This window comes from Bubalus kerabau, chromosome 3 (assembly GCF_029407905.1).
Source record: "Bubalus kerabau isolate K-KA32 ecotype Philippines breed swamp buffalo chromosome 3, PCC_UOA_SB_1v2, whole genome shotgun sequence".
NCBI lineage: Eukaryota > Metazoa > Chordata > Mammalia > Artiodactyla > Bovidae > Bubalus > Bubalus kerabau.
In genome coordinates, this window is record NC_073626.1 from 87,840,648 (window position 1) to 87,857,477 (window position 16,830).

At 36.9% G+C, this 16,830-nt stretch overlaps 1 protein-coding gene across 1 annotated transcript in view; it reads left to right on the top strand.

Moving 5' to 3' along the window:
- Positions 1-16,830, top strand: part of FAP (fibroblast activation protein alpha) — a 76,920-nt gene that overhangs the window by 7,688 nt on the left and 52,402 nt on the right. Inside the window, exons 4-7 of the mRNA XM_055572415.1 lie at positions 10,605-10,703; positions 11,878-11,972; positions 12,893-12,967; positions 15,364-15,416. Of these exons, the coding sequence (XP_055428390.1) occupies positions 10,605-10,703; positions 11,878-11,972; positions 12,893-12,967; positions 15,364-15,416 (322 nt within the window). The remainder of the gene's footprint in view (positions 1-10,604; positions 10,704-11,877; positions 11,973-12,892; positions 12,968-15,363; positions 15,417-16,830) is intronic.

Genomic DNA, 16,830 nt, shown 5'->3' on the forward strand with positions numbered 1-16,830 from the left:
ATGAGATAGTATTCCTTAAAGGAACAGGTTAGAAAGACTGTATATCAAAAAAAAATCAGACAACTTAGATGAAAAGAACAAATTCCTGTAAAGATAAAAACTACCACAATTCACTCAAGAGTAAACAGAAAACCTGAATAGAACTATAACAACTGAGAAAATTGTTTTAATGATTTTAAAACTTCCCACAAAGAAAACCCCAAGCCCAGTTGACTTCACTGGTAAACTCTAGAGAACATTTTAAGAATTATTACCAACCCTTCACAAACTCTTTCAAACTATAAAATAGAACACTTATCAATTCATCTTTAAGGCCAGATGCTATGATACCAAAACCATACTCCTTTATGTTACAAGTAAAGAAGTTACAGACCAATAGTAGTTACAGACCAATATCTATTATGAATATAAATGGAAAGACCCTCATCATACTACTAGCAAGCCAAATCCAGTAATGTATAAAAAGGATTATTCACCAAGATCAAGTGAGATTTATCCCAAGAATATAAGGTTTAACATCCAAAAATCAATTACTATAATGAGTTAGATTAATAGAAAAAGAGACCAAAAAAAATATGGTGATTTCAATAGATACAGAAAAAGGATTTAACAAAATACAGCCCCCTTTCATTATAAAAACACTCAGCAGACTGGAAATAGGAGGAATTTCCTCTATCTGATAAAGGGCATCCACACACACACACACACAAATCAGGGTTAATATCACACTGGTGAAAGTCAGTGCTCTTTCCCTAAGATCAAGAATAAGATAGCATGTTAGTCCTTATTTCTATTAAATGTCTTATTGACAGTTGTATGGGCTTCCCTTGTGGCTCAGCTGGTAAAGAATCCACTTGCGATGTGGGAGACCTGGTTTTGATCCCTGGGTTGGGAAGATCCCCTGGAGAAGGAAAAGGCTACCCATTCCAGTACTTTGGCCTGGAGAATTCCATGGGCTGTATAGTCCACGAGGTCGCAAAGAGTTGGACGTGACTGAGAGACTTTCTCTTTCACTTTTTGGCAGTTGTATCCAGGGCAATTAGATAAAGAAAGAAAGAAAAAGTATCCAGATTAGGAAGGAAGAAGCAAAACTATATTTAGAGATGACATGATCTTGTTTATGGAAAATCCTAAGGAATTCACTAAAAAATAATGGAACTAACAAGCAAGTTGAGTAAATTTGCAAAACACAAGATTAATATATATAAATCAATTGTTTTCCTATACATTAGCAATAAACAATACAAAAAGATATAAATAAATGAAAATAAATCCTATATTTATAGATCACAAAACAGCATTTTAAAGAAGGCAATAGTCTCTAAATATGTCTGCAAACTAAATATGACCCCTATCCAAATCCCAGATCATACTTTCTGCAGAAATTTATAAGGTGATTCCAAAATTCACATGGAAATACAAGGGATCGAGAATAGCTATCTTGAAATGGAAGACTGAATCTGCCTGCACTACAGGCAGATTCTTTACTCACTGAGTCATTAGGGAAGCCCACAGCTTCCGGGAAGCCAAAGGACAGACATATCCCCTAAAGAAGATATTGTGCTTGTTGCTGAGTCACTAAGCCGTGTCTCTTTGTGACCCTATGGACTCAGCATGCCAGGCTTCCCTATCTCCTAGAGTTTGTTCAAACTCATGTTCATTGAGTCAGTGAGCCATCCAACTATCTCATTCCCTGTCACCCTCTTCTTCCCCTGCCCTCTTTCTTTTCCAGCATCAGGGTCTCTTCCAATGAGTTGGCTCTTCCCATCGGGTGGCCAAAGTATTGGAGCTTCAGCTTCAGCATCAGTCCTTCCCATTGATTTCCTTTACAATTGACTGGTTTGATCTCCTTGCTGTCCAAGGGACTCTCCAGAGTCTTCTCTAGCATCACAGTTCAAAATCATCAATTCTTCAGTGCTCAACCTCCCTTATGGTCCTACTCTCAGGTCCATACACAACTACTGGAAAGTAAGCAATAAGCTTATGAAGAGACTCAACATCATTAGTCATTAGAAAAATGTAATTCAAATTCACAATGAAGGGATTTCCCTAGTGATCCAGTGGTTAAGAATGTGGGCTTTCACTGCAAGGGGCCTGGGTTTGATCCCAGGGAATTAAGATCTTGGGTGCCAAGAGATGTGGCCAAAAAAACAAAAAACAAAAAAACCCACAGTGAAATCCTAGAAATGAAATTGCAGGTGTAGCAAACAGATATCCATTACAGCCTACCTAGTGAGACATAGCTTGGCCTTGGAGGTTGTAGGAGAAATAGAGAGGGTAGAGAGAGATTTTGGACATAGAATTGTCAGACCTGGGTGCTACACAACGGCAGTAAGCAAAGACGGAAGGCAAAGATAAATCACGGGTATTTGAATTGAACAACGAAGTGGATGATAGTGCCATTGACTTGGAGAAATCTGGAGCAGCAGGATGGAATTCCTGTGTTTCTGAGCTTTAGACATACTGATTTTGAAGTGCTTGTGAAATACACAAGTGGAAATATCATCTAGGATTCAAAGAAGAAATCCAAGTAAATTCAATAAAAGTTACATCACAATTTAAAACAGAGATTAGAGGAAGATGAGATGGCAAAGGAGACCAAGTGGGCCTTCAAATATAGACCGGGTTTACTTTCATCTTCAGGGTCACCAAAACATTTGTCATTTAATACCATGTGGTGCTAGTGATAAAGAACTCACCTGCCAATGGAGGAGACTTAAGAGATGAAGGTTCAATTCCTGGGTTGGGAAGAGCCCCTTTAGGATGGCATGGCAACCCACTTCAGTACTTATGCCCAGAGAATCCCGCAGAGAGAAGAGCCTGGTGAGCTACAGTCCATAGCATTGCAGAGTCTCCCACAACTGAGGTGACTTAGCACGCACGCAAAGTAGTAAAGATCACAGGGTATGGTCAACATAAAGCATAAGAACATGGTGCATGCATATGTTCTCAGTCACTTCAGTTGTGTCCAACTCTGTGACCCCATACACTGTGGCCTGCCAGGTTCCTCTGACCATGGGATTTTCTACGCAAGGATATTAGAGTGGGTTGCCATGCCCTTCTCCAGGGGATGTTCCTGACCCAGGGATTGGACCCGCTCTCTTATATCTCCTGCATTGGTAGGTGGATTCTTTACCACTGAGCCACTTGGGAAGCCCCTTACTGCTCTAGAGATGGGGGAGTAGGAAGCCCCATTTAACATAGCACAACAATAACATAATACACAGAATGAACTTTTAAAAACCTGACAATTCCTTTGAATAACTTATATTGTTTAGTGTTATCTACAGAGAGAACCTTGCAATATTTTTTCAAAACCAAGAGCTAGTACATTCTTCAGTGAGACATTAAAAGCTTTATAGCAATCTCTTTGCTAATATTTGATGGAGATCAAATTGTCTCATTTTCTCTTAATGTTCATTTTGAGGTATAATTATCCTACCTCCCCTTGTGTGTTGTTTGATTTTTGTGTTTGTTTTGTTGTTGTTCTATTACAGTGTGCATTCACTTTAAATCAAAAGGCAGTGGTAAAGCACCCAGTCTCTAAAATCAGATGGAGCTGGATTTAAACCCCAGCTCTGTTATATATTAGCAAGTTATTTTAACTCTCTGGTTTCCATTTCCTAATCTTCAAAATGGTGTTGATAATAGTACTTATATATCAGAGAGTTTCTGTGAGCATTTCATGGGACTATACATGTAGAGTGCCCCCTACATAGAACTTAGTATAACACTTTTTGTTACTGGTCTAAAGCTACCACAGTCCCATTTCTTCAAAATAGTCAGCCTTTGCCCAAATATAATATTGATTTTAAATAGTTTGTTCCCCACCCTTTTATTTCCAGCATTTACTCCTGTGGTGCTCACTCCAGAAATAAACATGACCTGATGCGATGGCTGGACATACTGCCTACTGAGGACAGCATCATTGTAGAGCAAGCAGAGAGACAGATGCGGTGTGCTTGGAAGTCCATGTCACTCCGCTGAGATGGCCTCATAAACATCAGTTTCAAAATCAGTATGAAAGTGAGAACAAAAAGATCTACCAGCCATTTATGAGCCCACTATAATAAACCATGTTTTCTCATTTAGTTTATGATGAATATTAGAACTGACATCTGATGTCTCTGCTCTGACAGTTATTGTCAGTTTTTCAAGACTAGAAAATTAAATGACAAAAACAGAATCCTAATAAAGAATAAATACAAAATTTTAAGAAAGAATTAGGAGAATAGTGAATCATTACTTGTGAATTATTTCTGTGAATTGTAATTTTTTGGATTCGTAATTGAAATAATTTCTATCTTTGTTTTACTAAGTTGAAAATGCAAATAATTATTGTTAATTAGAGTGTTTAAGCAGTGTATGAGTAATTGTAAAGATGAGCCAAATTGACTCTAAGGGCACTATCAGGAAGTAAGTGTTAAGTGAGTGTCAGTTACCAGTGGAAGAATGATACGCTCTCAGAATTCATTTATATTCTGCTCAACTACTTTGAGTTTAAAAATTTCAGATGGCAAAACTAAACTTTCAAAATAATCAAGAGATTATAATTCAATATTAAAACATTATTTAGAAAAAGTAATGAAAATCCACACATTCAATTTTTTAGGTGGCTAGAACTTGTTTGGTGTGATTGATGCCATAGTGATGCATTTTATACTGATTTACATGTACAAACACACACACACACACATATTCAAAACACTAGAAAACAATGGCTCCTTCCCCTATCATTGCTTTCCCTGTTATCTTGTTTAAACATAAGCTATGGCAGCAGGATCAGTCCCCTTGCCCTTTCTCTATTCCATAGAAGTCAGCAGAGGGAATGTACCTAAAGAAGAATCCATCTGGCGATGAGCAAGAGGACTGAATAGAGACATAAACATTACAAGAGACTTTGAACATTCCTTGAAAGCCATAATCAACATTAGCTGTGGGGAGTCTGTCCGTGAGATGTAAATTGCTATGCAGGCCAGACCTGTCCACCTACCAGGAGTTCATAGGCTGTGAGAAATTCAACTGATAGGTACAGGAGAACACTGAACTAAGTAGATTCAGTGAAATCACTAAATTTGGATTCTTTGAAGAAGACTCACCAGTGGGGCTTGAACAAAAATGAGAATCAGGGCTTTATCCCCAATTCTGAATCAGTAGATTTGAGATAAGAACTAGGAATCTGTTTTTCAAACAAGTGTTCCAGCTAACTCCAAGGACAAAATTTGATATATTTTAAAATGATGTCCAGGTAGAAGAGTTTATATATGAAATTTACAACATGGACAGGATGGTAAAAAGTAAGGGCAGGTGTATCTTTGGGGGAGGATTAGTTAAAAAAAAAAAAACAACACCTAAAATAAAATCTGTACATTTGATTTATTTTTTCATTCAACAAATATTTATTATTCTTCGACTATATGCCAAACATGGTCCTAGCTGGTACAAAGAACCAGAGATTAGATTGGAAATTCTAAGTACATGTTTTATAACTCTTAATATGTGATCTAATCCATCATCTTAGAGCAGGTACATTACTCTATTCTATTATGAACATGTGGTCATTTTAAGCAGAAAGAAAAGAATGCCTAATGTAAATCTTCCCCCATCTGATTCAGTAGAATCAGCCCGACTCCAGGACAGGCTGACACCTTTTGACCCCTGGTTACACCCCATGCAATGTTAGGAGTAATCACCTATCCCAAAGCTCTATTTCCCCTATTTCCACAAACCCTATTTCCAGATAAATCCAGCTGGCTCCTCTTGATGTGTTCAGTATAACACCTTATCTCTTCCTGGGTGCTGGTGAAGCTTATTATCATTATGATAATTAGCAGTATAATTAATGCATATTTAAATTGTTTCACAGATATTGAGTCAATGTGACATATGTTAAGTTCTCTAGATCATTAGCATTTATAGCTACTATCAGTTCAGTTCAGTCGCCTCAGTCGTGTCTGACTCTTTGTGACCCCATGGACTGCAGCATGCCAGGCTTCCCTGTCCATCACCAACTCCCGGAGCTTACTCAAACTCATGTCCATCGAGTCAGTGATGCCATCCAACCATCTCATCCTCTGTCATCCCCTTCTCCTCCCACCTTCAATCTTTCCCAGCATCAGGCTCTTTTCCAATAAGTCAGTTCTTCACATCAGATGGCCAAAGTATTGGAGTTTCAGCTTCAGCATCAGTCCTTCCAGTGAATATTCAGGACTGATTTCCTTTAGGAATGACTGATTGGATCTCCTTGGGACTCTGAAGAGTCTTCTCCAACACCACAGTTGCATAGCTACTATGCACCCATTTAAAATAAATGGCTGGCTGAGAAGTAATATGACATATACCCTTACTCTCACATAACTTTACTGGATAATCTAAATTAGAGGTTACAAAGAGTAAATAACTAATCCTTGAAATTTTCTTGAGAAATCTGATAAGAATCAGCATGATTGTTAATGTTAAAGGAAAATGAGTAGGAATTTTAAAATAATTTGAAATTCTTGTTTTTTAATAAATTTTATTTATCCATATGTGTGATATCAGTACTAACTGTACTTATGATCATGATTGGACTATTTCAGTTATGGAGCCCTAGGATGACCAAGATGTTCCAAGTATAACTGATGAATTCCATTACATTAGAATAAAAATTAACCTTTATATACTAATAGCTTAATCTGAAACTACATTTCCTATATTGTCAGGGGATGTTCAACTTTAAAGAATCCAATATGTTGCACTTTTTTTCCTTTGTGTGCCATTTCTCAAGGATTCTCTGTTCCTTATCAGTTCCTATTCCAGGAACAAGTAGAGCTGGATGCAGTTCTCAGGACTGAGATCATGGGAAAGGGCACCTGCCTGGATTCCTCTCAGTGGCTCCCTTCAATGACTCTTTTCAGTGTCAGCAACCTTGTGTGTATTAGACTATCCATTTTCATCCTTTGTAATGGCTGAGTAATCATTTTACTAAAGATATATAAGCCTGCATTTCTGCTAATAAAATACCCTTGTTCCACTAGAGACCCCATGTCGTTCTTTCTCTCTCTCCCTCTGGCTAATTCTCTGGAGTGCAGAAACCTGCTGAGCTCACTTTCCTGCCCGGGCTTTCAAGACCTCTTCGAGAGGACGCCCTGTGCCTCCATGAGCGGTACAAGCCCTGTCCTAGGGCTTTATTGGTTCTCTGCGTAACCCAGGGAATATTAGCCTCTTTCTCTCTTTTGCTTTCTTATCAGCGACTCCAGACCACCAGGTTCCGGTCCATTAAAGGACCGCAACACTATATTGTGATTTCGTGTGTTTGTGCTTACTCAGTTGCATTCAATTCTTTGCAACCCCATGGACTGTATGTAGCCCACTGGGCTCCTCTGTCCATGGGAATTCTCCAGGCAAGAATACTGGAGTGAATTGTCATGCCCTCCTCACTGTGATTTTAGTAGATATTTTTTAAAATCTCAGTGGCCAAATTAGTTTGGAAAACACAGATCAAAAATATTTATTTCAAGAATATGATGAGCTATGACAATAACAAAAGCTAACATTTGTTGACTGCCAAGCATAGAGTTAAATGTTTCACTTGAATTAGCTCACTTAATTTAACCTTATATAAAAATGAAGACTAATTATAGCTAAGAACTTCTCAATTAAACATAATTGCAAGTAAGGAAAATTATATTCAAGGATACTTAAACAGGAAAATCTATTATATAAGTCATTAGCCATAATCAAAGCATTATTCATGCTAGACAAAAAATATGTCACCAAGATTATATTGATTTATTGAATTAATAACTAAAAAAGTTTTTAAAAAGCAGTTACCTAAGTTTTCTTGGTATTCATAGTACAGGGATTCACTAAGGTAAATTTTGTTCATCTGTAAGTTCAGTATTGTAAAGACACAAATTAAATATATCTCAAAAGAAAATAATTTCCACTTTAAATAGTACTAGAATTTTCCCTTGACTATTTAGAAACAGATTGCAATTTACTCTTGAAAGTTAAATAAAATCAAATTAAAATACTTAGCAATTATACTTATGCCATTGTAGTAAAATGGTATTTTATTCATTGAATGGGAATTACCAAATCAGTGGTATGAATTTTGTACAAGATCATTTAATTAATTAGAAGCACTTTCATTACAAATAATTGTATAGCATGTAGAACTTTACTTAGGATGCAAAGTACCTGTACAAATGTGATTATTAGAATAATCTAATTTCATTTATTAAGTATTTAGTGTCTGGTTGCAAAGGGGTTCATCAGTCACTCATGTTCTTCTAGCTACCAGGATACTGTTTAGTAAATTAAGATAACTCATGGTCCTAATAAAAAGTTGGAGCATACTTACTTCAGTGTGAATCAGTTAAAACCTCCGAAAATGCTATTATCCAGGTGGTCCCTTGGACCTTATCATATGGCAGTTTACTTATGTTATTGTATAGTTAATAGAGCATATTTTTTCTCAAATTCCAAAATTTAAAGTGGTAGACCTGGAAGGTATTATCAACATTTTCTAGTCCAGTCCTTTACATTATAGGTGAGCAAGCTGTGATGCCAGAGATTGTCTTACTCAGTATAGGAAATTGGTAGTAGAAACATTCTGTAAAGAAGAGGGCACAAATCTCATCCATCCACCCATCAATCCTTCATTTCATGTATTCATTCATTCATCAAGTATTTATTAAATGCCTATTATGTTCTAGACCCTAGGGATATGGTGGTGATCAAAACTAGACATGGTCCCCGGCCTTACATGACTCTTTTGAGAATACAGTGGGAGGTAATGAAATGTGAATAAAATAATCACTCAAATGCATACAAGATAACAAACCAAGACAAATGTCCTTTGAAAGGGGAACCTGAGGTATGGTACTGTATAACAAGGGAACCAGACCTAAACCAGGGGGTCAGGAAGGGCTTGCTAGAGGAAGTGGCTCTTATTAAGCACAAAGGGCTGAAAATAAGTTATAAGGAGAGAAGGGAGAGGGTGAAAAGAGGTGCAATGGCTCTAGAGAAAGAAGTAAATATTTGAGGAACAGAAAGTACAGCATGTTTGGAATCGAGAAGAAGTGAGAGAAGGGCAAGAAAGGGCTGGAGAGATAGATCATCCCAGATCAGCTAGGGCCTATCGTCCAGACTAATGGTTTTGTTCTTTATCTTGAGAGTCTTGGAAAGTTGTGGAAGATTTTAGCAGGAAGATAAAGTTAAAGCTCATCTTTGACAGTTTTATTTTTACATGAGCAAATACCAGATTTGTATATCCTATCCAGGGTGTAGGACACTTTCCTATGTTTTGGTTCTATAAGTGATCGTCTGGAGAAGGGGTAAGGTAGGAGAAATGGAGGACAGGAATATGGATGTGAAGAAGGATTGGAAGTTGGTCACCATAGTTTCTGGAGTAGCAGACCGTTGCCAGGCTCTACAATGAATTTGGTCTGAGAATGGAAATCACATTTGAAACATATCATTGTCTTGGAGGGTTCAAATACACCTGAGTTTTGCTTGTGGTTTGCGAACTACTTTAGGTTAGTTTTTACATGGAAAACCTCTACTCTTGGAATTTCCAAGGTCAATTGTATAGATGATGTGGTTTTCTTTTCTTCTGGTCCACTTTGTCTTTATAAAAATCCCTAGCCAGGATAAGAAATTATCTGCATTCATTAATGTCTCTCTTGAGATGTCTGAAGGTAAGGATTCTGGCTGATGTCACCTGACCAATTGGGATGCTAAAATACATCATTTATGTCAATAGAAATCTAAGTCAAGCATGTGTGAGGAACTACAAAGAACTGCTTAAAAGACTGAGTTTTTAGTCAAATGTGCATGGGCTTCCCCTGTGGCTCAGTGGTAAAAAATCCACCTGCAGTGCAGGAGCTGCAGGAGATGTGGAGCCGATCCCTGGGTTGGGAAGATCCCATGGAGGAGGAAATGCAACTGTACCCAGTATTCTTGCTTTGAGAACCCCATGACAGAGAAGCCTGGTGGGCTACAGTTCATGGCGTCTCCAGAGTCGGACATGACTGAAGCAACTAAGCATGCGTGGTCTGCAATCTCAGTTTTGAAAGACCTAGAGTTGTTGGAGCCTCATCTCATCTTCCTTCTTAAAAACCTCTGAAAGTTCTTCACTGCCTGAAGAATAATATCTCTGATGCTCAGCGTGGTCTCCTTCACACTTCTCAAGTTTTTCCCACAACGTGTTCATTTCAGGCAATCAAACTACTTCTCTAAGCCTCATTAGCCTCTCTATAAAAAAAAGGAAATAATACTCGTAGTCATTAGGACAAGAGTTAATGGTTCTGGTGGTAAAGAATCTGCCTGCCAGTGCAGGAGACATGAGATGTGGGTTCAATCCCTGGGTCAGGAAGATCCCCTGAAGGAAGAAATGGCAACCTACTACAGTATTCTTGTCAGGAGAATCCCATGGACAGAGCAGCCTAGTGGGCTACAATCCATAGGGTCACAAAGAGTAGGACACGATGGAGCATCTGAGCAAACACACAAAAAACAAGGGTTTAGCAATGGCAGATCTTTTCTTTATATGATATCTGAGAGATATCTGAGTTATTAATCTTCTTTTAAGTAATGATATGTTTCCTCCTTCCCCAAAGTTCACAACTCTGAAGAGAGTACAACACGAGCACTCACTCTGAAGGATATTTTAAATGGGACATTTTCTTATAAAACATTTTTTCCAAATTGGATTTCAGGTAAGTGAATTATGTTTTACATTTTTTTAAATGTGTGGTTTTAGTGTTTTTAGTGCCAGCACATCTCTATTGTAACATAAGCCACCTTAGTTGAAATGGATTAAAAGAGCAATTATTTAGATAAGTCAAGTGGCCACCAAAGCATTTTTGACAGAACTACTTAGACAGGATTTGCTCAATAATAATGATGCCAATAGTAGCTTTAGCAGAACAGTAAAATCTGAGAATGCATTGTTAGAATAAGCTGAGCATAGGCTATAGCTTTTCAGAATGGGAAATAAGCACCTATTTAAAAGAGGTCATGAGAATTTTACAAAGAGAAATTCCACTGTTAATCTAGATAATCTAAGAAATGAACAAATCCTACCCTGAAGACAAATCCTTTAAGGGCCATAAAATTGATATTTGCATATAGTTTTTCAAAATAGCGTGTTGTTAAATGAATCCAATCAAACAAATGGTAAAAGAAACTAATTGCGTATATTATAATTTATATCCAAAATGCCACTAAAAATTGAATATTTTTGTTTTCTCTTTAGAAAATAACATGCATATAAATAGGTTTGAAACTAAGTCAAAAACAGCCTAAATGGAATGTGTGTGTGTGTGTGTATATATATATTTGCAAAAGAAACATGCCATTTTAACTAGTTTATTCTCCTTATAATGACTCATTGAGAAAGACTCTGATGCTGGGAGGGAGGGATTGGGTGCAGGAGGAGAAGGGGACGACAGAGGATGAGATGGCTGGATGGCATCACTGACTTGATGGACATGGGTTTGGGTGAACTCCGGGAGTTGGTGATGGACAGGGAGGCCTGGTGTGCTGCAATTCATGGGGTCACAAAGAGTTGGACACGACTGAGCGACTGAACTAACTAATGCAGAGAAAATCCAAGTTTATTCCTAATCACCCTGAACTGGTAAAATAAGGCTTCGCTGGCAAATACAGCATTTTTGTATAAAGTATAGGAAAGCATCCTTTCCTGTCTTCCACCATCAACTTATTGGTTTTTTTTTTTTTAACTTATTTTAAATTTGACAAAGCAATGTGTACTGGACAGAGAGGAAAAAAAATAGTCTGTCTATAAAATAAGAGAGGTGTTTCTTTGTTATAAATATATTTCTTGCTAAGGGAGATCGTTTCAAGTTTTGTTTTCCTTCTTGTTTAAAGGACAAGAATATCTTCATCAATCTACAGATAATAATGTAGTATTTTATAATATTGAAACAGGAGAATCATATACCATTTTGAGTAATACCACCATGGTATGTATCCACCATCATCTTCCTCCTCAAAAATCTCTGCCAGCTCTTCACTGACCAAGGAACAGAGTTCAAACTCGGAGCACCTGATCTGGACCCAACTTGCCTTCTCAGCTGTCTCCCACCATAGTTATCCTCCAATTCTCTCTGCTAGTCACACTAGGTTACTATCCTTGCCTCCTCAATTACTAGCATTTTTCTTCCTCTGTAGAACTAGTATCCCATGAAATAAGAGGTACAAACTCAGTTCTTCTGGCCAGGCAAATTGAGTTCAGATCCTCACTCTCATTTACTAGTTATGGGTCCTTGGGGTTCCACATTCTAGCATCCTCATTGTGCCTCAGATTCTTCTTCTGTAGAGTAGGAATAATAATACCACTTTGGGTTAGTATAAGAATTAGATAAAGGGACATTTGAAAGTGCTTAGAACAGTGCTCAGTAAGAGAGCTCAGTGACTAGTCCTATGGTACATACGCACACATTCTTCTGTCCTAGGCTCTCGGACCTCCTACTTTCTCTACCCTCAATAGCCTAGTAATCTTTTAGTCAAGCTTGGCTGATATTTCTCCTTCTCTGGGCAACACATGATCCTCTCATTTGCATTTAATCACTTCTTCCTCAAAATTTTTGTAGTGTTGTATTTACCTCTCTCTTATAAAACTGTCTAAATTATAATGTTATTTATTTACAAGTTTAATATTATAAGCCTCTTAAAATCACAAAGTGTATCTTATTTATCATACCGTCATCCCTTAAAGTGTAGTAAATTTCTTTGTATATGGTAGGTATTACCTAAACTTTTAAAAAATTACTTTTAATGTATATGTGGGAGTATATCAATGATATAATATTCTCTTAGAACTATAAATGTATATGGCTCTGTTATTTTTTCTGTATTCTAATCAATTTCTTCATAATTTCAGAAAAGTGTGAATGCTTCAAATTATGGTTTATCACCTGATCGGCAATTTGCATACCTAGAAAGTGATTATTCAAAGGTATTGGCAATTTAATTTGGATTTGTCTGATTACATCTCCTATTAACCCACAGACTGGTCTCTAAAAGAGGAAACAAAAATCTCTTTACCTCTAAATATTTGAGAAATTAATGCAATTCTAGTTGAATCCCCAAAGCATAACAGTAACATACAAGTAATTCAGAATTTGGCATTCTTGTCTGGCTATCATCAAGTATTAAAAATTACTTTCATCCTGAGGGAAAAATTTATTTTGGGGGCACTGATATTCATCATAAACATGTTATTTGGCATCATTAGTCAATTCTCACTTATTTTAACCTTTTAAATATTTATTATTATTGAAAATGGAACTATCACAGTGTATCTTATTTAACTCACTTGCTCAAGCACAATAATATACAGTCAGTGGTTAGACCACAGTTTAATCTGTGTCTTTGAAAGCCTTGTGTAGTGTAGCAGTATCCATAGCTGGACTGTTTAGCCTTACTTAATTTCCCCTTCCTGGATGAGGTTGTGGAGGGAAGATAATCAACTTATTTTTTTCTACATACTTTTACTGGCAAAAGAATTTATTTCAAATTCAACTTCTAATAATTACTTTGATATCAAGAACCTTTTGTTTTAACTGCCATTTTTCAAATTTAGTTGAGATGCAAAACTCCCTCAATGCAGAGAATGAAAAGTCAAGCTTGCCCCTCCCCCATTGTTCTGACAGCTGATTATTTTCCAGTGGACCAGGACTTGGTCACCTGCAATCTTCAGAAAGACATGTCTCAACATGCTGGAGTTTCTTTGCCAAAAGGTTGAAAACCCTTTAAGAAATAAAACCCAAAATAATACTTGATTTGTTCACTTAACTACAGTACAGATGCATGTCAGGAAGCAACAGTTAGAACTGGACATGGAACAACAGACTGGTTCCAAATAGGAAAAGGAGTACGTCCAGGCTGTATATTGTCACCCTGCTTATTTAACTTACATGCAGAGTACATCATGAGAAATGCTGGGCTGGAAGAAGCACAAGCTGGAATCAAGATTGCCAGGAGAAATATCAATAACCTCAGATATGCATATGATATGACCCTTATGGCAGGAGGCAAAAAACTAAAAAGCCTCTTGATGAAAGTGAAAGATGAGAATGAAAAAGTTGGCTTAAAACTCAACATTCAGAAAACTAAGATCATGGCATCTAGTCCCATCACTTCATGGCAAATAGATGGGGAAACAATGGAAACAGTGACAGACTTTATTTTTGTGGACTCCAAAATCACTGCAGATGGTGATTGCAGCTATGAAATTAAAAGATACTTGCTCCTTGGAAGAAAAGTTATGACCAATCTAGATAGCATATTAAAAAGCAGAGACATTATTTCGCCAACAAAGGTCCATCTAGTCAAAGCTATGGTTCTTCCAGTCATCATGTATGGATGTGAGAGTTGAACTGTAAAGAAAGCTGAGTGCTGAAGAATTGATGCTTTTGAACTGTGGTGTTGGAGAAGACTTTTGAGAGACCCTTGGACTACAAGGAGATCCAACCAGTCATTCCTAAAGGAAATCAGTCCTGAATATTCATAGGAAGTACTGATGCTGAAGCTGAAACTCCAATACTTTGGCCACATGATATGAAGAACTGACTCATTTGAAAGGACACTGATGCTGGGAAAGATTGAAGGTGGCGGGAGAAGAGGACGACAGAGGATAAGTTGGTTGGCTGGCATCACTGACTCAATGGACATGAGTTTGAGTAAACTCTGGGAGTTGGTGGTAGCCAGGGAGGCCTGGTGGCCTGCAGTCCATGGGGTCAGACACGACTGAGAAACTGAACTGAACAGTACAGATAAACAATGAAAAAAAGAGCAGTTTTCTTTTTTTCCTGGAGGAATTACAAGCTGTATATCTCTTATTTATTTTTTCAATATCTATTATTTAAAAAAAAAAAAACTATGCTCAAAAAAAGCAAGCATTTTATAAGAAACTATATGATGGATAAAATTAGCTTTACCCAGTTTTATGGGATATTATAATTATTACTCAGGTACAGGGTAATCCTTACAGGACTTGGAAATTGTAGTGATTTTACTTCAATCAAGGTTAAGTAGAAAGGGAACAAATTTAGAATACAGCGTGTTAGAGAAAAGCTTTTTATATTAAGAAATGTCTTTGGATATACTTTTTATGGAGTAAGGGTTGAATCACTGCTGAAATTAGTTCTGGAATTTGGATGAACAGCACAGAAGTCTACAGTAAAACTCTTTAAATGACACTCATTTGGAATTGAAACATCTCTTTCCTAGTGCTTTGTGAAAACAGTTTTTATAATTCTGAACCTTGAACTGAGTGATCTATGATTCTACCTTATTGACCTGAGCCTCTTGTGAATCATAATTTGTCTTTGCCTCTTTTCTTCCTGACAGCTTTGGAGATACTCTTACACAGCAACATATCACATCTACGACCTTACAAACGGGTAAAATGTCATGTCTTTTTATTAACACAACTTCAATCTCATATAGAGCCTCCAGACTCTAATTTGAGATTGACTGTGTTATCTTATTTCTAATCTTAGTTTCTTACGTCTTTATAATAAACATATACCTATGCAACTTAAGAAATTCAAAGAAATACTTCCTTGGAATATTCACCTGTTTTTATTTGACTGATATCTTACATTTTTATACAAAACATAGTTTTGTTTTTCCTACTTTTGAACACCTAATTATAAATTTCTAGTTTATGAAAGTAAACATATCTATAAAAGTACCAAAAATGCATGGGAATGATACATGGGGAGAGGGGCTCCTTCAATGGAAGGAAGCAGAAGGGAGGGAAATGTAGCATTTAATCTAAATTTAATTAATATTATGCTAATTGTTTTTAAATGCAAAATGTTAATATTTTTAATTTAGATGAGTAAATTATCATCTATTATATTATTTTCTATATCTCTGTGTTTAATTTTTTGAAATATTTACAGCTTAAAAAAAATTAAAAGAATGAGTAGGTAGGCAAAGGACTGAGGGAGAGAATTTCTGACAGAAGCAACAACATGAAAGACCTAAAAAGAAAGGGAGAGCACAGAGTGTTCAGGAAATTCAAAGTAGGTCAGTTGAGTTGAAATTGGAGGAGGGCATGCTTACTAATAGGAGGCGGTGTAAGGTTGGGAAGGAATTGAGGCCAGAAATCATGCAGTAAATAATAATAAGGAAACCATTAAGAAGAGTTTAGTTCTCATCCTGATGACGATAGGGAATCACTGAATGGTTTTAAATGGGAAATGACATGATCAGATTTGCACTTACGAAAAATCACTCTAAATATGGGCAATGAATTGGTTTAGTTACTCATCTTAATGTGATATCCTATTTGCTGTTATATAAAAGGGAAAATAATTATATGGCTTGAAAAGGCATTAAAAATCTTACAGTCTATTTCCCCTTTTGTCCAGTAAAAGCACAAAAATTTAAAGACAACTTTCTACTTCTTCTAAATTCTTTCTACTTCTTTCAGAAAAGAATGATTCTGATCTTCTTGAACTGTCAAATTAAGAAATAGGATCTGCTATATAATGTAGACTCTAAATCCATCCAATACACTCTTGAGTCTTTTCCTCTGTATCCACATTGTTACCGAAGTCAAGAAGTGTTTATTGAGCAACCCTTACGTGGGCTTCCCCAATGGCTCACTGGGTGAAGAATCTGCCTGCAATGCAGGAGACAGAGGAGTCAGCCCCTGGGTAGGGAAGATCCCCTGGGTAAGGAAATGCAACCCACTCCAGTATTCTTACCTGGAAAATCCCATGGGCAGAGGAGCCTGGTGGGCTACAGTTCAAAGGGTGGAAAAGGATCAGACGCAAGTGAGCACAAGCACAGACAGACATATGA